The 20586-nt window shown below is 58.2% G+C and overlaps 1 protein-coding gene across 37 annotated transcripts in view; it reads left to right on the top strand.

Annotated features, from left to right (window-relative positions):
* Positions 1 to 20586, top strand: part of NCOR2 (nuclear receptor corepressor 2) — a 245481-nt gene that overhangs the window by 205761 nt on the left and 19134 nt on the right. For 27 of the 37 annotated variants that reach the window (XM_055358335.2, XM_055358347.2, XM_055358371.2 and 24 more), the window contains 12 exons: positions 279 to 399; positions 1727 to 1898; positions 7128 to 7292; positions 8366 to 8505; positions 8998 to 9100; positions 9355 to 9459; positions 9741 to 9844; positions 13199 to 13349; positions 15584 to 15724; positions 15987 to 16073; positions 17047 to 17333; positions 18941 to 19295. In XM_055358335.2, coding sequence (XP_055214310.1) covers positions 279 to 399; positions 1727 to 1898; positions 7128 to 7292; positions 8366 to 8505; positions 8998 to 9100; positions 9355 to 9459; positions 9741 to 9844; positions 13199 to 13349; positions 15584 to 15724; positions 15987 to 16073; positions 17047 to 17333; positions 18941 to 19295 — 1931 coding nt within the window. The remainder of the gene's footprint in view (positions 1 to 278; positions 400 to 1726; positions 1899 to 7127; positions 7293 to 8365; positions 8506 to 8997; positions 9101 to 9354; positions 9460 to 9740; positions 9845 to 13198; positions 13350 to 15583; positions 15725 to 15986; positions 16074 to 17046; positions 17334 to 18940; positions 19296 to 20586) is intronic. The other 10 variants (XM_063694485.1, XM_063694482.1, XM_055358358.2 and 7 more) reach the window with 4 other exon arrangements.

Here is a 20586-nt window from a genome sequence, read left to right as displayed (position 1 = left end):
GCTTGGCCCCTGATGGGGCCTGCAAGAACCAGGGGAGTGAGTGAGGAGGCACCTGCCCGCCCACTCGTGCCTCCCCTCCCCTGGCCCCAAATCTTGGTCTGTTTTCCCAAGAGAAACCGTTGACATTATCTGGGTGACCTGCACAGTCGCCTCATGTCTCAGGGCCTTAGCCTCGTCCCCAGGGCTTGAGACAGGAGAGGCCATCAAAACCGGGCAGACCCCCACCCTGGGAGAGTCCGGCTGTGGGCCCCCAGCTGATGGTGCTTGTGTGCCCACAGGCTGCTGTCCCCAAGGCCCAGCCTCCTCACCCCGACTGGCGACCCCCGGGCCAATGCCTCACCCCAGAAGCCACTGGACCTGAAGCAGCTGAAGCAGCGAGCGGCTGCCATCCCCCCCATCGTGAGTGCCCACCCCCAGAGCCCCACAGAGTCCACCCTGACCTTGACTTTCCCATTCATTGAGACAGAGAATCCCACGGGCGGGAGCGTGCACCTGCAGCCTAGCTCATCCGCTTCTGTTTCCTGGAGAAATCCCTGTGGAGCTGAGGTGGGAACAGCTGGGGAAGCTGGCAGGTGTACCGGGTGGGGCTCCCAGTGAAGGCGGGAACTGGCGGCCTAAAGTCTCCCCCCTTCTACCCCGCAGCACCCTTGAACCCCCAGATTAGATACTGGGTCATGGGGAGGCAGGAGGTTCTCCCACCCACTCAGCTATAGCAACAGCTTGGCCAGGGAAGGGTGGCCTACCAGTTCTGATCCTGGGGCCCTCTGGGAACACCCTCCTGGAAGGTTCTCTCAGCTGGGTGGGTGGGCCCTTGGAGGTGCCTTCTCCAGGGAGGTGAGTCTGGGCTTCCCAGTTGCAACTGGGGGCTCCAGGCTAAAAGACCCTGAGCTGACCAGGCTGGTGGTCCCTTGGGACTTTGAGTGATGGGCTCAGGGCATGTCAGGCTACACGGCCCAGTCCCCAAGGCCCACAGAATCCTGTTGCTCAGTCCTGGCTTCCCTGAGACCCAGAGGATTTGGGTCCACAGAAGGAGCTGGAGGAGAGGGTCACAGCAGGCTCTAGCCTCCTGTCCACCACCAGGCTGCTAGGCCAGGCTTTTTGGGAGGTGGGCTCCCCCTGTCCATCACCAGGCAGCTGGGCTAGGCTTTCTGGGGAGGTGGGTTCCCCCTGTTCACTACCAGGCAGCTGGGCCAGGCTTTTTAGGAGGTGAGCTCCCCCTGTCCATCACCAGGCAGCTGGCCAGGTTCTGGGAGGTGGGTCCCCCTGTTCACCACCAGGCAGCTGGGCCAGGCTTTTTAGGAGGTGAGCTCCCCCTGTTCACCACCAGGCAGCTGGGCCAGGCTTTCTGGGAGGTGGGCTCCCCTGTCCATCACCAGGCAGCTGGGCCAGGTTCTGGGAGGTGGGTCCCCTGTTCACCACCAGGCAGCTGGGCCAGGCTTTTTGGGAGGTGGGCTCCCCCTGTCCATCACCAGGCAGCTGGGCTAGGCTTTCTGGGGAGGTGGGTTCCCCCTGTTCACCACCGGGCAGCTGGGCCAGGCCTTCTGGGAGGTGGGCTCCCCCATGTGCTCTGTGCTAAGACCTCCCCTTCTTGCCGCACCTGGGACCTTGAGCATGTCGCTGGCTTTCCCGGGCCTTGGTTTCCAGGCTGGTCGCGTGCATGTCTCTCCCTGACCCTGTCACTTTCAGACACCCTCTGTGGATGCTCACTTCTGCCTGCTTCCCTCAGCAGGTCACCAAAGTCCATGAGCCCCCCCGGGAGGATGCAGCTCCCACCAAGCCAGCTCCCCCAGCCCCACCGCCACCGCAAAACCTGCAGCCGGAGAGCGACGCCCCTCAGCAGCCTGGCAGCAGCCCCCGGGGCAAGAGCAGGAGCCCGGCACCCCCCGCCGACAAGGAGGGTGAGTGCACACCAGTGGCTGAGTGGGGCTGGGGCAGCAGGGGACTGACGGGCAAGGGATGTTTGTGTGTCTAGAGCAGCTGCTGCAAACCCCATGGCCACAGTGGCAGGGAAAGCAAAGTAAACGAATAGAACAGTTGAGCAGGGGGAGGCAGTTGGGAATGGTAGGGACTGCGGCAAATTGGAGAATTCGTTTTCTCTAAAGTGGGCATGTATTGGCCTTGGCCAAGAGTCACCCCGTGGCAAATCAGGCCTGGGGTGGTTCTTCCAGCAAAGCCAGAAATCCATCTTCTTATGTGAAATCCCCCTGGTTTCTCAACACTGGCAACTTCTCAAAATTTTCAAAAGCATTGTGAACACGCAAAAACATGTCTACAGCCCAGCCTCTGATTCAGTGTGAATCAGTCCACGCAGGAGCTTCTGGAATCACAGATGGGGCCCAGCACCCGGCTGGCAGCAGCTCTGGGGCCTGGGCAGGAAGGGCTGCCCTCCCCAGCTGGCATCCTGACCTTGCTCCAGGCCCAGGTCTCTGGGTTCACCAGGAGCCAGGGTTGGGGGTGACTCCGGAGCTGCTGTGTCACAGGGACTGCCCCAGGCACACCTCATTGTCATCACGTGAAGCTCAAGGTCAGGAGACAGGCGGGCGTGATTGCTTGTTCTCTGGATCTTCAATCTCTGCCCCACTTCCCACTAGGCCCAAGAAATTCTGAACCTGTGTCCCCAAAGAGGCATCTTCTCCAGGTCAGCCTGGCACACAGCAGGTGCTGTTGTGCCTTGCAGGTGTTGGGGGCTGCCTCCCCAGAGGTTCCCCACCCTGGGCTAGCCCCGGCGCTTGCTGGCAGGCTGCTCCAAAGGTCTGAGGGCAGCAGAACACCAGGCCGACCTCCTGACCAGCACAGCCCAGGGACAAATCCGGGTGACTGGAGCTACCATCAGCTGTCCCCTCCCCACTGCCTTGGGTGTGACATGCCCCTTCTCTTTTCTTTTTTTTTTATTTGAGACGGAGTGTCACTCTCGCCAGGTTGGAGTGCAGTGGCACAATCTCCACTCACTGCAACCTCTGCCTCCGGGGTCCACCGGAGGCTGCTGGGTCAGGACATTTGTTGAAAACCCAAGGCCCCAGGCACCATGCTGGCAGAGCGGGGATTAGGTAGGGAGAAGAGGAAGTCTCTGCTCTGGGGAGCTGCTGTTTTTTTGAGTGAGGAGGATGTTAAACCAGGGAACACGTAACGAAGCAAGATGGTTTTAGAGTCATTCATCCACCATGAGAAACAAAACAGGTTGAGTGAAGAGGCGGCTCCGGGAAGGGCCCTGTGGAGTGGGAAGCAGCCCCGCCGTGGGAGATCTCTGGGTGGGCATTGCGGGCAGAGGGAACAGCACATGCAGAGGCCCTGGTGTGGAAACATGCTCGGGGTGTGTGAGGAGTCGCCGGGGGTGGTTGTGGCCGGGGAAGGGTGGGCGGGTGGACAGTGAGGGAGGTGGGGACCGGATTGTGTAGGGCCTCTCAGGCCACAGCGGGCAGTGGATTTTGTCTCAGGTGTGGCAGGGGCTGCTGGAGGGATTTGAAGTGAGCGTGTGTTGTGGAAGGGGAAGGAGGTGCTTGTTATCTGATTTATATCTTGGAAAGCTCTGTCTGGCCGTTGTTGAGTCAAGGGCAGAAGCGGGAGGTCACAGCGCAGCTCTTGGCAGGCGACAGAGGCTGCCTGAACTGCACAGGTGGCTGTGGAGGTGGAAGGAAGTGCGCATTGGGAGTTTGTTTTGGAGGCAAAGCCAGTGGGGTGTTGAACCCAGTGTGGGGATGACGCCAGGGATGTCTCGCTGGAACTGGGATGCCCCATGACCAGGGCTGGGCTGCCTGGGGCCAGGGTACAGTGTGCGGCCCAGGGTGTGGCTCTGGGAGACGTTGCAGGTTTGGGGCGCCAGCCCGGGAAGGAGCTATGTATCCATGTCAGGGGCCCCAGCAGCTTTGGCCAGTGTCAGATCTGATCAGGGCTGGAACTGCACGGCGCCAGCCAGGTCCTGCTGAGCCAGGTCGCAGGCCCCTGTCCTGGGAGAAAGGGAGCCACCGGCCAGCAGTTCCCGCGGCTGGCACTCAGCCCGTTGGTGTGGCCAGGGCCTGTGCTGTTTCCTGGCCTCATTCCCCGTGGGGATGGTGCACCTGGCGTCAGGCCCTGCATGCCTTTCTTGCACAGCCTGGCTTGCAGCTCAGCTCCCGCAGGGACACACATGAACTTGACACCCAGTGCTACCTCTCTGGTCTCTCAGGAAGCCAGCCTATTCTGCCCCTGGCTCCCACACAGAGCGGCTCAGCCAAGCAGGTCCCTCGGGGCCCCCTGGGCCCAGCTGGAGGAACAGGTTGTCTCTCCAGGCTCTCGGCCGCCCGCCCAGCCTGGCCTAGCCCCAGTTTGCCTTCCAGCATCGAACAGCTCCCCTCCTCTCCCTCCCAACTCTCTGGAACTGGGCTGGAGGAAGCACCAGAGGCGTACAGGGCTGGGTAGCCAGAGGGGCCAGGTCCAGGTCGTTTGCAGGATCTCCAGATCTGAGGCAGGCCCTGTACAGATGCCTCCACTGGGGACTGGTTAAGAATGAGAATTCCCCTGCATCTGTGCCCCCTGCCTCCTGTGGGCTGCCCACCTCGCCAGGGCACAAGTCCAGGGGAAACAGTCTTCAAGGAGAGAATTGGGGGCGATTTGGTACATAGGCCTCCTTGCCCACCTGCTCTGCTCACAGCAGGCATCATTAATTGATCTTAGCACTCTCCTCCGCTGTCACACCCTGATGGGCCCTCAGAACCTCCTTTGTTCATCTGGAGGCGGCGTGATAGATGACACCTGCCTGCCATTCCTGTCCCAGAACCCAGAGGACTCCGTCATTCCCAAGTTGTGTCTCTGCTCAACTTCTCGGCCGGTTATCTCTCCTTAGGATTGGTCCTCAGGGAGAGGTTCAGAGCTGAGGACAGATTTCAGCAAAGGGCGAGAGGCCGGCAGGAAGATGCCATGAAGCCAGGCCTGAGCCCCTGGGCCCCGCTGAGTTTACAGGATCTCCCCAGGCCTGAAATCTAGGAACCATTATTGCTTGTCTGCCGCAGCCAGTGTGGCATAGCAGTCCGGGTTAAGGCCACGGTCTGCAGCCCCAGTGCCTGGGTTCGAAGCCGCTATCTGCCACTTGCTAGCTGGGGCCTTTGACCAGGTGGCTTAACCTCTCGGCTTCCATTTTCCCGTCTGTGAAATGGGGACAATCAGTCAGTTCCTTGTAGGGTGCTGTGAGAATAAATGAGTGAACACACTTACATTCCTGTCAGCCGTGGAGCCCTGAGAGAGCGTGACCTCTCGGTAATGCCCTTTGCACGCTCCGCCTGGTAAGTAGCCCTGCCTGAGCTTGGCTTCTCAGCCAGCCAGTGCACAACCGCTGCTTGCACTGGCCCAGTGGGCTTCTGATCCTGACTCGGCTAAGTATTTGCTGGTGAACTCAGATGAGCCCATTGGTGTGTCTGTACCTCAGTTTCCCCTCTGTAAAATGTGTCTGGCAGCAGTCTCTGTGTGAGCTTAACGGGAGGCTCATGGAGGCCGTGGGATGCTGAGCACAGTGCCTGTGCTGAGTACCACTCAGCAAACTGAGGCTGACTCTGTGGTTGTTACCTGGAAGGTCGGGGCTTATAACCCCCCACTGCCCGCCACAACACACACACACAGGCGCACACACACATCCATGCACTCGCACGCACATGCACGCACGTGTGCACACACACACACATCACAGGTTACCTCCTTCAACATTGTGTACAGGCACACACACACATCCATGCACTCACACACATCCATGCACTCACACACACATGCACATACACGCACACACACATATCACAGGTTACCTCCTTCAACATTGTGTACACGCACACACACACATCCATGCACTCACACACATCCATGCACTCACACACACATGCACGCACATGCGCGCACACACACACATATCACAGGTTACCTCCTTCAACATTGTGTACAGGCACACACACACATCCATGCACTCACACACACACGTGCACGCATGTGCACACACACACACATATCACAGGTTACCTCCAACATTGTGTGCAGGCACACACACAATCCGTGCACTCACACACACATGCACGCACCTGCGCACACACACACACATCACAGGTTACCTCCTTCAACATTGTGTACAGGCACACATCCATGCACTCACACACACTTACACATACACGTGCACGCACACACACATCACAGGTTACCTCCTTCAACATTGTGTAGAGCACAGGCCAGCAAGCTTTTCCTGCAAAGAGCCGGAGAGTGAACATTTTAGGCTTTGTGGGCCAGACAATCTCTGTTGCAAGGACTCAGCTCTGCCATAGACAATACATAAATGCACAGATGTGGCCACGCTCCAGTAAAAGCGTATTTACAAAGTCAGATGGCGGGGCCAGGTGTGGGGGCTCACGCCTGTAATTCCAGCACTCTGGAGGCCAAGGTGGGAGGATCTCTTGAGCCCAGTAGTTCAAGACCAGCCTGGGCACACATAACAAGACCTCATCTCTACAAAAACAAAATATAAATTAGCCAAGCGTGGTGTGGTGACACGTGCTTGTAGTCCCAGCTACTTGGGAGCCTGAAGTGGGAAGATCCCTTGAACCCAAGAGTTCAAGACCAGCCTGGGGCAACATAGCAAGACCCCATCTCTACAAAAGTAAAACAAATTAGCCAGGCATGGTGTGGTGGTGGGCACTTGTATTCCCAGCTACTTGAGAGGCTGAGGTGGGAGAATCACTTGAGCCCAGAGGTGAAGGCTGCTGTAAGCCGTAACAGCACCACTGCACCCCAGCCTGAGTGACAGAGGGAGACCCTGTCTCAAAAAAATTAGGGGGCAGACAGACCCTCTGAGATACCGTTTGCCACCTCCTGGCTTAGAGGCCTGTTCAGGGACCTTGGCTTGCTGGGCTTGGTTGAGTGCTTGTGGGGCTGCAAAGCCAGAGGGTCCCATTCTCGTCCTCAGGGGCAGCTGAGAGCCCCCAGCTCAGACCTCGAGACCCCCTCCCCTGCTGAGCAGAATACCATGGGGTTACAGAGCAGCGCCCAGGCAGGCAGACTTGGGGGGCTTCCCGGAGGAGCCCAGGCCGTCACAGGCCACCACTACTGTGGGTGCAGGAAGGCCATTTGAGTAGGGTCAGCCAGGGCTCCCGAGGTCTGACTGCCCCACCTCCTGCCCTCAGCAGAGAAGCCTGTGTTCTTCCCAGCCTTCGCAGCCGAGGCCCAGAAGCTGCCTGGGGACCCCCCTTGTTGGACTTCCGGCCTGCCCTTCCCCGTGCCCCCCCGTGAGGTGATCAAGGCCTCCCCACATGCCCCGGACCCTTCAGCCTTCTCCTACGCTCCACCTGGTAAGTAGCTCCGCCTGAGCTTGGGCTTCTTCAGCCAGTGCACAATCGCTGTTTGCACTGTTTGCACTGGCTCAGAGCTGTACACAGAAGCATCTTAAAGCCTCATGGGACCTGGCTGGAGGGACAGCCTGGTCAGTGGAGGGAAAGGGGGAGATCTTTTAAGAAAGCTGCCCCGGGATTGAGATTGAAGCCACTGGCAAGAGGGAGCCACAGCAGGTGCTTGAGCTGGCGAGGGGCAGGCTTAGAGTGGGAGCTATGTTTTCCATTGACGGCTTAGAGCTAGAGAGTGGGCAGATGGTAGAAGAGCCTGGGGAGGGAGCAGAGGCACTACCTTGGTTCACAGACTCTGTGAGGCTGCATTTCGGCCCTGTTCTAGGTCCTGCAGTCCTGCTGGGCCTCACCAGCTGTAAAGCAGCACAGCAGGGGGCTGGTACAGACTGCTGTTGGTAAAGGCTGGTCCCGAGGGATGCGTGGGCCAAGGGAGCCAGAAGAACAGGGAAAGTCATGCCAGGCAGTCGGAACAGCAAGTGCAAAAGCCCAGAGGCAGGAGAGAGCAGGCAAAGCTTGAGACACTGAATCTGGCCACCACTGCCAAAGCTCGGTGCCCAGTGAGCTGGGGAGACCCAGGGGCCAGGTCAGGCGAGCCTGAAGGCCAAGTCGGAGGCTAAGACTTTCTCCTGAGGACAGTGGGAGCCATCGAGGGCACACAGCACGGGGAGGGTGTGCACCAGTAGACTTTTCCAAAAAGGTCCTTTTGGTTCCTATAAGGGGAAGGGGCTACTGGGGGCTACAGTGGAAATGGGGAGACAGTTAGGGGATCCAGATGAGAGTTGAGGGCGCTTGGATCAGGGCCTGGGCAGTGGGTGAGGTGGGAGGCTTCCCCAGGATAGTGGTGTCTGCACCTAGGACTCGGGTCACTAATGAGGACAGAGCCAGGCAGGGCAATAGAGGGGCGCGCGTGGATGGCACTTCCTGGCCAGGACAGGGAAGAGGTGGAGTGCAGCCTGGAGTGTGTGTCCGGCAGGGACGTGACCGCTTCTGGGCCCCACAATGGACAGACATGTGCTCCACAGGTCACCCACTGCCCCTGGGCCTCCATGACACTGCCCGGCCCGTCCTGCCGCGCCCGCCCACCATCTCCAACCCGCCTCCCCTCATCTCCTCTGCCAAGCACCCCAGCGTCCTCGAGAGGCAAATAGGTGCCATCTCCCAGGTGAGTGGTAGCCCTTCCTTTCTTGGGGGCTCGGTCTTCTTATCTGTAAAGTGGGGGCAATGGGACCAATGAAGTCTGGGTGGGGGCCAGGCTCTCGGGGGCCTGGGTCATCTCCACTCAGGCATCTGGGGTCTGAGCTGGCTGGGTCCTGCCCCAGGCACTCAGGGCCTCGTCCCTGGGGGGTCACTCTGTATTGCAGTCAAGGGCACGGCTCAGGAACCAGGCTGTGTGGCCTCAGGCAAGTTACTTAACCTCCTGTTTCCCCCACTGCAAAATGGAAGGGCAAATGCAAGGGGCTCAGAGGGCATGGCCCCTTCACAGGGGAGGGGGCCGAGGCTTGGGAGTAGCAGTGACTTGTCTGCCGTCACACAGCTGGACAGCAGCCCCAGCCTCTGACCCACACATGGGCTTTTTGAACAGGAGCGTCAGGCACTCTGGACTGTGGGGGAGGGAGCAGGGTGCCCCTGTGACCCCACAACTCCGCCCCTACAGGGAATGTCGGTCCAGCTCCACGTCCCGTACTCAGAGCATGCCAAGGCCCCGGTGGGCCCCGTCACCATGGGGCTGCCCCTGCCCATGGACCCCAAAAAGCTGGGTAAGGCTCCTGGCCCATCCATCTGGGTGGCTCAGGCTGGGCTCTGGCTGTCCTGTGGGTGGGACGGGGGAGGAAGGGGTATCTTGGCCCACGGTACTCCAGGTAGCAGCTGGGAGGTCCCCCCTCAGCAGCCCTGGCTGGCACATGGTGGGGAGGGGCAGCGCTTCCCAGCCCCTGGCTCAGGTTGGGTGGGGACAAGCCTCCCGGGACCCTGCCCCGGCAGCACGTGACTCGCTCCTCTTACTGGTCCTCAGCACCCTTCAGCGGAGTGAAGCAGGAGCAGCTGTCCCCACGGGGCCAGGCTGGGCCACCGGAGAGCCTGGGGGTGCCCACGGCCCAGGAGGCGTCCGTGCTGAGAGGTGAGGGCCCTTCTGCCCTGGGCCCCCAGCATCTGCCCCTGTTCCTCGGGTGCCCAAAGGGCCCTTTATTCAAAACCTGCTGGGAAGTGTCATCTCCCCGAGGGTCTGGGGGCCCCTCTTCACAGCCGTCTCCCTCACCATTTAGGGGTAGGGGGACTCCCTCTGCGTTGAAACAACTAGCACAACTTGTGGGTCGCTCAGTCAGGGTGGCTCTCAGGACTGGGACCTGGGGAAGGAAGGGCCACAGACACCCCCTCAGCCCCACATCTTGTGTCTTCCAGGGACAGCTCTGGGCTCAGTTCCAGGCGGAAGCATCACCAAAGGCATTCCCAGCACACGGGTGCCCTCGGACAGCGCCATCACATACCGCGGCTCCATCACCCACGTAGGTGTCCTGGGGTGTGGCATGAAGGACGGGTTGGGACCAGCACGGGGCCAGCCCATCTTATAACCCCTCATTGTCACCAAACCATTAGCCTCAGCCGATGGGGTGATGACTGGGGGACAGCAGTTCACTCCATGAACTTTCATCTAGTCTGCATGGAGTCAGGCACTGGGATTGCCAAGCACAGCTCAAAACTCTGCCTTCAGGGAGCTGCCATGTAGTGGAAGGAAACAGACCAAGGTAAATAAGTAGGCTGGTGAAAACCGAGCAGGCAGGCAGAATGTGAGCGTACCGCGGCTGAGAATGCCTGGCCACGGACATTGCTTAGACAGGTGAGGAAGGTGACATGTCACCTGTGGCCAGAAGAAATTGAGGGTGCAAGCCATGCGGGAATCTCAGGGAACAGCATTCTAGGCTCAGGGAACAGCATGTGCAAAGACAGAGCATGAGAGGGTTCCTGAATCGTGCCAGGACTGGTGCCCCAGCCTTGCAGCTGGTGAGCTGTGGACCCAAGGTTTTGTGCCACGTGTGTCTGGCTCTAGAACACAGTGACAGAGCGTGGGTCCACACACGTGCACACGTGCATGCATGTTCTAACAGTGGAGCTTCGGGCAACAGGATGGTCCACAGGGAGGTGTTTTTCACTCAGGCAGCGTCAAATCCCACCACAGAGGAGCCATTTACACTGTGCCCTTCTCTGAAATCTGTAGGTTTTAAAAATCTGAGCTTTCAAAGGCAGCTGTGCTGAGTGGGAAGGGCAAGTGCTTTGGACAAAAGTCAGGCTGAGGGCCCTCGGGTGCCAGCTCCACCACCTACTCAGACAGGCAGCGGCCTGCCCTGACTCCGTTTCCCGTTTGCTAACAGTATTCCTGGGAGAGTCATTCTCCTGAAGTCGTAGGGAACTTTGAAGTTCCCAGGCATCCACCTGCTCTGGGTTCCTGAGTGGCCATGACCCGCGCCCTTCCTCGAACCTCCCAGTTACACACATCTCTTTGATTGCTTTTGGCAGACAGCCAGCTGCCAAAACATGAGAGATAGGCAAGGGTCAAACTTCCGTGCAGTCTCACTACCAGATAGTGAGGAAGTCAGCGTGTGGCCTGCACGCACAGAGCCGTTTATTAACCGAGTAGGTGCCACAGGCAGGGACCACGTGGTTCCCAGCTGGCAAGGGAGGTCAAGGAAGTCGCAGCTCCCTGATCCTCCAGGGACTTCCTGCCCATCTTGGGAGTAGAGTTCACTGGCCAAGAGCAAGAGGCTACAGGCTCATGTCCTGGAAGCAGACGTTATGCAAACAGAAGCTTCCCTGTTAATGGGAGTTTGTCCAGTGTATTCTCCCAAGAGCAGGGGCCAACAGCTGGATTTCTGTTCTCTGTCCATATCCCTGAAGATGGCACCTCTAAAATACTATAGCTCAAAAACATCAAGCTGGACACGGTGGCTCTTGCCTGTCAACCCAGCATTTTGGGAGGCCAAGGTGGGAGGATAGCTCAAGCCCAGGAGTTTGAGACCAGCCTGGACAAAAAGGCCTGTCTCTACAGAAAATTTAAAAATTGGCTGGGCATGGTGGCACATACCTGTAGTCTCAGCTACTTGGGACTGGGAGGCAGGAAGATCACTTGAGCCCGGGAGTTTGAGGCTGCAGTGAGCTATGACAGTGTTCTACACTCCAGCCTGAGCAATACAGCAAGACCCCTTCTCAAAAAAAAAAATCAGATGCCTCAGTTTCACCATGGAGAGCCCCCCCTTTTTAAATCATTTATTGTGGTATTCAGTAAGCCACTGATGTCTGCAGTACAAACCCAGTTCTCACATGGACCATCTGATGTTAGGGCTGGATACAGAAAGGGGTGCACTTGTATTAGCTGCCTGTTGGGGGGCTTTTCCCGCCAGGATGCTGCAGGAATCCTGTGCTTTCCTGATGGGAGAGGTGGCTGCCCCGAGCTGTCACCTGACTTAGCACCTGTTGTGCCACACTGTTAGTGTACAGGTGTCTTAAAGCACGGCAGGGAGATGCTGCTCAGAGTATTTGCTTTGGGAAGTTCGGGGGGAGCTCATCAGATCAGGGCGTCTTGCTGTTGCCCTCCACAAAGACCAGGATCTGCGGTGAACACCCCGGGGTAGCAGGTGCTGCCCTCTGCCAGGGGATGTCCCCAGCCAAGCAAGTCCAGCCAGAGACTCAGAGCTCACTGGTCCAGGTCTTGGGACATAGTAGGACCCTTACCGTTGAATCTGCTCCTGGAACCCTAGAAAGAGAAGAGGGATATTGAGATTTGGGGACCCGTTGTCTGTGCCAGATGCCTTTGAGAATCATCAATGCAGAAGGTCTCCATTTTGTGGATGTGCAAACTGAGGCTCAGAAAGGAGGTCCCACGGCAGCTTGGTAGTAAAGTTGCTGTTTGACACCCAACATTCTGACTCCAAAGTCATATTCTAACTCTGATGCTTGTGTTCTTGAAAGTCACCCAAGGCAGGATGCTGCCCCATGTGGCCATCTCCTCTCTGCTTGAACACATCCTCCAACGGGGAGCTCATTCCCTATATGGCAGTGGTTCTCAATTGGGGGAAATTTTCCCTCCAACTCTCTAGGGACATTTTCCATTGTCCTAACTTGGTGGGGGACACACTGGGGAGGCGTGTACTCCTGGCTTCTAGTGCTTTGAAGCCAGGGATGCTGTCAACAGCCCACAGTGCACAGGACAGCCCCACAGCAAAGAAGGGTCCAGCTCCAGCTGTCAGGAGGGCCGAGGTGGAAAACCTGGGTTAGAACTAAAATTTCCAGTGTGCTGCCCTGATGTGAGTCCTTGTCCTGGTTTTAGGAAACCAAAGTGCATGACGTGGTCACGGGTACAGCACAGGAGCAGAAACCCCAGTGTCCCCGCCAGTTGCCGTTTTCGGTAACTGAATGTCAAGGCTCTGAGAAGTAGACCCCACGCAGTGGTGGGGACACAGACTCCAGGACCAGAATGCCTGGGTTCAAGTCCCCGCCTGCCCCTTATTAGCCAGGTGACCCCGGGTAAAGTCACTGTGCCTCCCTGTGCCTCGGTTTCCCCATCTGAAACAGGCATAATCAATAGGGTTGTCTTAGGGTTGTTTCGAGGATTAAATGAGCAAATCCATAGAGAGCACCCAGAACAGTGTCCACTCATGGGAAGCACTTGACAGGGGATCTTCATTCTTCAGGTTCCTCATAGGGTTTTGTTCCATGCAAGCTCTTACCTATTTGAGACAGTGTGTGTGTGGACACACGTGTACATCGGTGGGCACATGGGCTTTTAAGCACGTCTTTGCCTGCATTTGAGTTGAGAGGGGTCCTGGGCTGCAGCCTCCTGGGCGCTCACCCCTCTGCACCTGCAGGGCACGCCAGCTGACGTCCTGTACAAGGGCACCATCACCAGGATCATTGGCGAGGACAGCCCAAGTCGCTTGGACCGCGGCCGGGAGGACAGCCTGCCCAAGGGCCACGTCATCTACGAAGGCAAGAAGGGCCACGTCTTGTCCTATGAGGGTGAGTCGCAGGAGGAGAGGAGACCCAGGACCAGGGGAGGAGTGTGCTTGGCCCACTGAGGTAGCTTCACAGGGAGGCAGGGCTGGATTGACATCAGAAAGCACAATCTGATAGGTGGTGACCTCCCTATCCCTGCAGGTATGCAAGCCAGCAGCAGGAAAGCGTTGGCCTTAGCTGCCTCCCACCTCTGCCCAGTTCTTTACAGTTTAGGAAACAAACTCATGGCCAACCTTTTTAGAAGCATAGGAGGGAAACTGAGGCCCGGAACAGAAGCCCGAGCTCACGCCGCCAGGCCTCCAGCACCATACTGACAAACCACGCACTCTTTCATTGGCCATGAAAGAGGCCATGGCCAGAGTGCCCCTCGCCCCACTGTGTCCCAGGCTCTTGCTGCGGAGCCCCCATCCTCTCCCTCTCTAGGCTCTGGGTTCCAGAATGAGGAGACCCTGCCAGGAAGGAGTTAAGGGAGTTGAGTGCCGGGAGAGAGAATTTCCTGGCAGCCTAGGGCACCCAGGGGTGTGGAGATGAAAGCTGCTAATGGGCGCCTCTCTCAGCACTGCAGCTGCGAGGCCCGGAATTGCCTCTCCTCCATCCGCCTCCGCCTGTGCCCGCGGTCCCCTCCCCAGGCCTGGGAGGTGGAGGTGGCACCGTGTGGCTTAGGAACATAATGCACTCCCTGCTGCCACAGAGATAGCCTTGGAGACAGGCCTGCAGCTGTGTCTTGGGTGCCAGCTCATGCCCTGGTGCCCCTGGACTGAGTGCCCTGGGGGTGGCGGGAAGCCTGGGAAGGGCTGGTGGTGGGGTTAGTCAAGGGCTTGTCTTGAGAGGTCACTGGGTAGAGTCCCACCTTGGGACCCCAGACCAGTGCCTGAGCCTTTATAGGGCTTCAGTGTATCGTCTTCATCATGGGTTTCAGTCGGGGCCTTTAAACTCTCGTCTGCTCCCTGGGCCAGGTAGGCAGTGCGGGCAGCGGCAGGTGTGAGACTAGGGAGTGGGGAGGACTGTAGGGAGTGGGGAGGACTGTAGGGAATGGGGAGGACTGTGGTGCCTGCCCACGCCGTCCACTCCCCCGCGGCCACCGGTCAGCCAGGTTTCTCATCTCCATTTTTATCTGAAATCTCCCAATGTTTAAACATCGGCGATTAATTTGGAACGTTTTCTGAACAGCAACCCAGTACTCTCCTGTTGGCAACCCCTGGAGTAGCTCATGGGCCGCGGGCCACACGAAGCAATGGTTGAAAAGCCCGAGAGCCTGTCAGTTGCTCATTTCCTCTGAGGGGTGGGGCGGGGGCTCCCGGGGCTCATTTCTGATAGCTCTGGACTCAGCTGCCCTGGAAGGAGAGCCCTGGCTAGATGGGCAAAGCCCAGCCTTTACCTTCGGGGGCCACCTCCGTCTGTTCAACTCTCTGCCTGTCCGGGGAGCAGTGAGCCGGGCCCATGTAGGCTCCTTTGGCCTGGCGAGGCCACCCCTGCCACCCCTCACCACTGCCTGCAACACACACCTCTCCGTGCACGCGCAGACTTGTGGTCAGACACTCACATGCACATCGGCACAGGTTTCTGGGTGTGACGTGTACACATACAAAGCCGTGTACTGCCTGCACCCTGGTACATGTGTGTACGTGGACCCACTTAGTTCTCAGCAGCCAGGCTCACGTGCATGTGCCCACATCCACTCCTGCACACACAAGACCCGTGCCAGTGCACATGCGTGCTCCTGCCTGCCACACGTCCACACTCTGCTGATGTATCGGTGCACACACGTGCTCCTGCCTGCCCACACCTCCACTCTGCTGTATCGGTGCACGCGTGCTCCTGCCTGCCACACATCCACACTCTGCTGATGCGTCTTTGCTCACGTGCATGTGTGTGCACATGTTCACGCCCCATGTCGGCACCCGTGTGTGTGGACACAGACTCACATGCTCATGTGGTCATAGGCACACCCTTGCTTGCAGACAGAGCACCCTGGAGGGCTAGGGTACGGGGTGCACGCAGCGTGCCCTGCATCTCCCACCGTGCAACCCCCTGGAAAAGCTCCTGGGTCCTGCTGGCAGGCCCCCGGGGGCTGCAGGCTGCCGGCTCCCTCTGGAGGCCTCGGCTGTGAGGCTTTGTGATGGGGCCAGCATAGAAGCACTGCTGGCTCCTGCCTACCGGCTCTGCCTGTCCTGCCTGCCCACTGCGGTCCTGGGCCCGTGCCCAGCTCCTCACCGAGTGCTTTGTGTGGTTTCCAGGTGGCATGTCTGTGACCCAGTGCTCCAAGGAGGACGGCAGAAGCAGCTCAGGACCCCCGCATGAGACGGCTGCCCCCAAGCGCACCTATGACATGATGGAGGGCCGCGTGGGCAGAGCCATCTCCTCAGCCAGCATCGAAGGTGATAGCAGGGAGGAGGCTTCATCTCTCGGTGCCCCCTGGTGGGCGGTGGGGGGATGGCTGACCCCGTTTTACAGATGGGGAAACCGAGGCTGGGCTTTCTGAGGCTCCATCTGGAGGTAGCGCAGGGACCTTCACGTGCTGGGTCCTACTCCACCATCATCGTGGGGACAACCACTGGCGGCTGTAAACACTGACCCCTGTCACTGCCCAGTGTCGGCTCAGGGACCCACGGAATGATGGCCTTACCCTCACCCACCCAGGTCTCATGGGCCGTGCCATCCCGCCAGAGCGACACAGCCCCCACCACCTCAAAGAGCAGCACCACATCCGCGGGTCCATCACACAAGGTACTGCCCTGTCCCCTGCTCCCTCGGTTCCCCCAATGGGTGTACAGTCACACAGGGCGTGGGAGGGAGAGACACAGCCAGAGTGTGGTGGGAGCTCAGGACAGGTATGCAGAAAGGCCTGCAGCACACACGTACATGATCAGTACGTGAGCTACAGAGCAAGGGTGTCTCTTACTTATTTCAAAACAAAAACAAAAAGCAAAATACCACCGATCACCCCTCTGCTTTTAGGTGTCATATAGCAACTGTCCTGTGCTTGGCACTAACCCAGGTGCCACCTGCATATCATTTTACAGAACATCCTGGTGAGGCACATGCGCTTGGGAGAGGCTTGGAGAGCTCCGAGAACTCTTTCAGGTTCTCGCGGCTGGTCCATGGCACAGCCAGCTACTGTGAACTTGGCAGCTTTGTGGGTTTTACTTTTTTATTTTTATTTTGTTGTTGTTGTTGCTGTTTGAGACAGGGTCTCATTCTGTTGCCCAGGCTGGAGTGCAGTGGCACGATCTCAGCTCACTGCAGCCTCTGCCTTTCAGGCTTATACAATCCTCCCACTTCAGCCTCCCAAGTAGCTGGGACCAGAGATGCACACCACCACATCTAGCTAATTTTTGTATTTTTGTAGAGGTGGGGTTTCACCATGTTGCCCAGGCTGGTCTCGAACTCCTGAGCTCAAGCTGTCTGCCTGCCGCAGCCCCCCAAAGTGTTGGGATTATAGGCGTGAGCTCCTGCACCCAGCCTGTGGTTTTAGCTTCATGATTTCATAGTGTTCCCGACTTGCTGAGGTGGTTCAGTTAATATTCTTGTTTTGTATGTGAAGAAGCTGAGGCCCAGAGAGGTCAGATTCCCTGGTCAAGGTCACACAGCAAGTGGGGATTTGAACTCAGGCAGACTAGCTCCAGAACCCACTGGTGTGGAGGCTCTTGATGGGTCTGGGCAGGGCGGGGCGTGAGGGTCAGTGCTGTCGGCCCGGCAGGGATCCCTCGGTCCTACGTGGAGGCACAGGAGGACTACCTGCGTCGGGAGGCCAAGCTCCTAAAGCGGGAGGGCACGCCTCCGCCCCCGCCGCCCCCACGGGACCTGACCGAGGCCTACAAGACGCAGGCCCTGGGCCCCCTGAAGCTGAAGCCGGCCCATGAGGGCCTGGTGGCCACGGTGAAGGAGGCGGGCCGCTCCATCCATGAGATCCCGCGCGAGGAGCTGCGGCACACGCCCGAGCTGCCCCTGGCCCCGCGGCCGCTCAAGGAGGGCTCCATCACGCAGGTACGGCCCAGGGCCAGGCACACGGGCCCAGTTCTAGGAGGGGTGGCGGTGGCTGTGGGGCACTGCCCTGGGCCTCTCCACATGGGGAAACCGAGGCTGAGAGCCCTCGCGTACCTTACAGTCACCCAGCTGCTCATCACCGGGCCTCAGCTGTGCGTGTTCCAGGGCTGCGCAGGGGGCACCAGGCTCCTGACCTGCTTCTACTGAACTCACACTGTTCCCATTCTTCAGGGAGGGAAACTGAGGCCCAGAGAGGCCAGGCAGCCTTCCAAGGCCACAGGACTAAACATAGTGACGAGTAACTGCCTCCGTTGAATCTTTGTGAGGGGCCCAGTGCGGCCTGAGGATGTTGCACGCGTTCATTGTTTCACCCCCTAGCAATGCTCTGAGGTCGTTTTCTTAATGACCTTATTTTATTGCTGAGTAAATTGAGGTTCAGAGAGGTTCAACGACTCACCCAGAGTCACGCAGCAACTGCAGTTGTGAAACCCAAATTCAGATGTTCCTGCAGCCGCAGCATCCACTGCACCCACCAGCAGGTTGCACCACAAGAGGCCCCAGTCCCCCCAGGCGGCCCCAGCTCAGTAGGGGAAGTTCCGTGCCGATGGTACGAGGAGCTGTTCGGCGGAAAGCCCCTGAAGGCCACCGTCCTTCCACATGGGCAGAGGTGGCCTCTTGTGAAGGGGAAGGAGAATGGGAGCCACCACGGGGCTGTGGGGCTGTGAGGCGGAAGGACTGGGGTGGGTGTCCCGGGAGGGGTTCCAGCTTGTAGGAAGGTTTTGAAGCCAGGGAGAAGGCTGGAGCAGTAAGATCCCTGATTGCCAGGGGAAGGGTTTGGCTCTCAGCCCCTAGGCAATTATGGAGTCCTTGGAAGCATCCACCGCATGACCAAGACAGGGGCCAGATTCTAGAATATTCTTTTGAAAAACAAGGGCAGTTCCCCTTCTTATGACAGTAATGAAGGACATCCCTAAATAGAGTTTTGTTGCTTGCAAAGCCCTAAAGTCCCACCATATCAAGTGTCTCCGAAGCCTGCTGAAAAGAGGCAGGGGACCTGGTGGCCTGGCTACGAAGGTCCCAGTCTGGACTGTGACCCCCCCATTTCCTCACCATCCTTTCTGTCTGGAGGGCAAACACCTCAGCCCTGACCTCAGTGTCCCTGGGGCTGAAAGCCTCAGGGCGGGTAGTATTGAGTCTGGGTGCTGACTTTCTCTGCTTGGCATTGGGTGGGCCATGGAGGGTCCCAGGCTGAACAGAGGAATGTTTTTTACCCACATGAGGGTGTTGGGCTTCTTTCTCGCAAACTCCAGGGACCATCAGAGGGCCCACCACTCGCTTAAGGGAGAGTTGACTGCTGAACTTTTTACCCCTTTCTGCAGTCCCCCCAGGGAGCGTGGGGACCAGGGTCAGGCCCGGGGTGCGCAGGGCAGTAAGTAACAAGTGTGCCATCTCAGGGTTAGCAAAGCCCTCTGTCTCCCTGCCTCTGGGGGCATCAGATGTCACTTCCATCTTATAGATGACAAACTTTTTGAGGCTCAGAAGGGGGATGCAGCTGGTCTGGGCTATGGCTGTGGCCAGGGCTAGAGCTCACATCCCCTCTGCCCCAGGGCACCCCGCTCAAGTACGACACCGGCGCGTCCACCACTGGCTCCAAAAAGCACGACGTACGCTCCCTCATCGGCAGCCCCGGCCGGACGTTCCCACCCGTGCACCCGCTGGACGTGATGGCCGACGCCCGGGCACTGGAACGTGCCTGCTACGAGGAGAGCCTGAAGAGCCGGCCAGGGACCGCCAGCAGCTCGGGGGGCTCCATTGCACGCGGCGCCCCGGTCATTGTGCCTGAGCTGGGCAAGCCGCGGCAGAGCCCCCTGACCTATGAGGACCACGGGGCACCCTTTGCCGGCCATCTCCCGCGAGGTTCACCCGTGACCACGCGGGAGCCCACGCCGCGCCTGCAGGAGGGTGAGTGGGGTGTGCATGGGCGTGAGTGGGGTGGGCGCCTGTCTGGAGAAGCTGTGCCTCCCCATCCACCATTAGCTTAGTTTGCACCTGGGATATCCTCGCCACCCACTTTCCACCACATCGAAACCACCTGCAGGCCCGTGGGCTCTGCCTCCAATTCCAAACCCTGTCCAACTCCTTGCCACCTCCCAGACCACCGTGGTGTCTCACCTAGCTTCCCCCACGCCCCTCCCTCTTCCTGCTGTAATCCACTCTGCAAACAGCTACCCGATACTTTTTAAAAATGCAAATCAAATTATTCCACTTCCCTGCTTTCATCCTTCTAGCAACTTCACACATTTTGCTATGGCCTTGGGGCGCCTGCCTGTTGGGGCCCTGCCTGCCTCTCATTCAGCCGGATTCCTTCGTCCTCCCCAGCCCCAGCCCCTGGGCCCTCTTTCTCTTTGTTCCCTGGCCATGCTTAGCTCGGTCAATTCAGTCTTTGCTGGGGGCCTTTGCGTGGCTCCTCCTCTCTGCCTGCCATGTCCCCGCCTTCCAGATCTTTACTTAGTGGGTTTCTTTCCATCCCTCAGGTCTTTGTTTAAATATTACATCCTTGGGGAGGCTTCTTCTAACCAGACCCCCTATCTCCAGTTCATATCACATGCTGTGACATTTTAAAATTGTCTTCCGGCCGGGCATGGTGGCTCACACCTGTAATCCCAGCAGTTTGGGAGGCCAAGGCAGGCAGATCACCTGAGGTCAGGAGTTCAAGACCAGCCTGGTCAACATGGTGAAACCCTGTCTCTACTAAAAGTACAAAAAAATAGCCAGGTGTGGTGGTACGCCCCTGTATTCCCAGCTACTTGGGAGGCTGAGGCAGGAGAATCACTTGAGCCTGGGAGGCAGAGGTTACAGTGAACGGAGATCGTGCCATTGTACTCCAGCCTGGGCAACAAGAGTGAAACTCTTATCTCAAAAAAAAAAAAAAAAGAAAGAAAATTTTCTTCTGAGCGTGTTTCACTCTGTAATTCTCATTTGTTTGCTAGTTTATCACCTGTCTCTCACATTGGATGTCTGCTTGTGAGGGCTGGGATTTCTGTTTCGTTCACTGGGGTGACCCCAGTTCTCACAACAATGCTTGCCACGTAGTAGAGGCTGCATCAATATTTTTTAATTGATTGAGTGAGCGAATGGATGAAAGAATGAATTTTTTAAAAACTATAACACAAAAGCAAATGAGTCAGTGAGCGAAAAGTGAACTAAGGCAATGAAGAAATGAAGGAGTGAATGAAGAGGCCTGGTCCTTGGG

The sequence above is a fragment of the Gorilla gorilla genome, chromosome 10 (assembly GCF_029281585.2).
Source record: "Gorilla gorilla gorilla isolate KB3781 chromosome 10, NHGRI_mGorGor1-v2.1_pri, whole genome shotgun sequence".
NCBI classification, from domain to species: Eukaryota; Metazoa; Chordata; class Mammalia; order Primates; family Hominidae; genus Gorilla; species Gorilla gorilla.
This window is presented reverse-complemented; position numbering and strand designations above follow the sequence as displayed.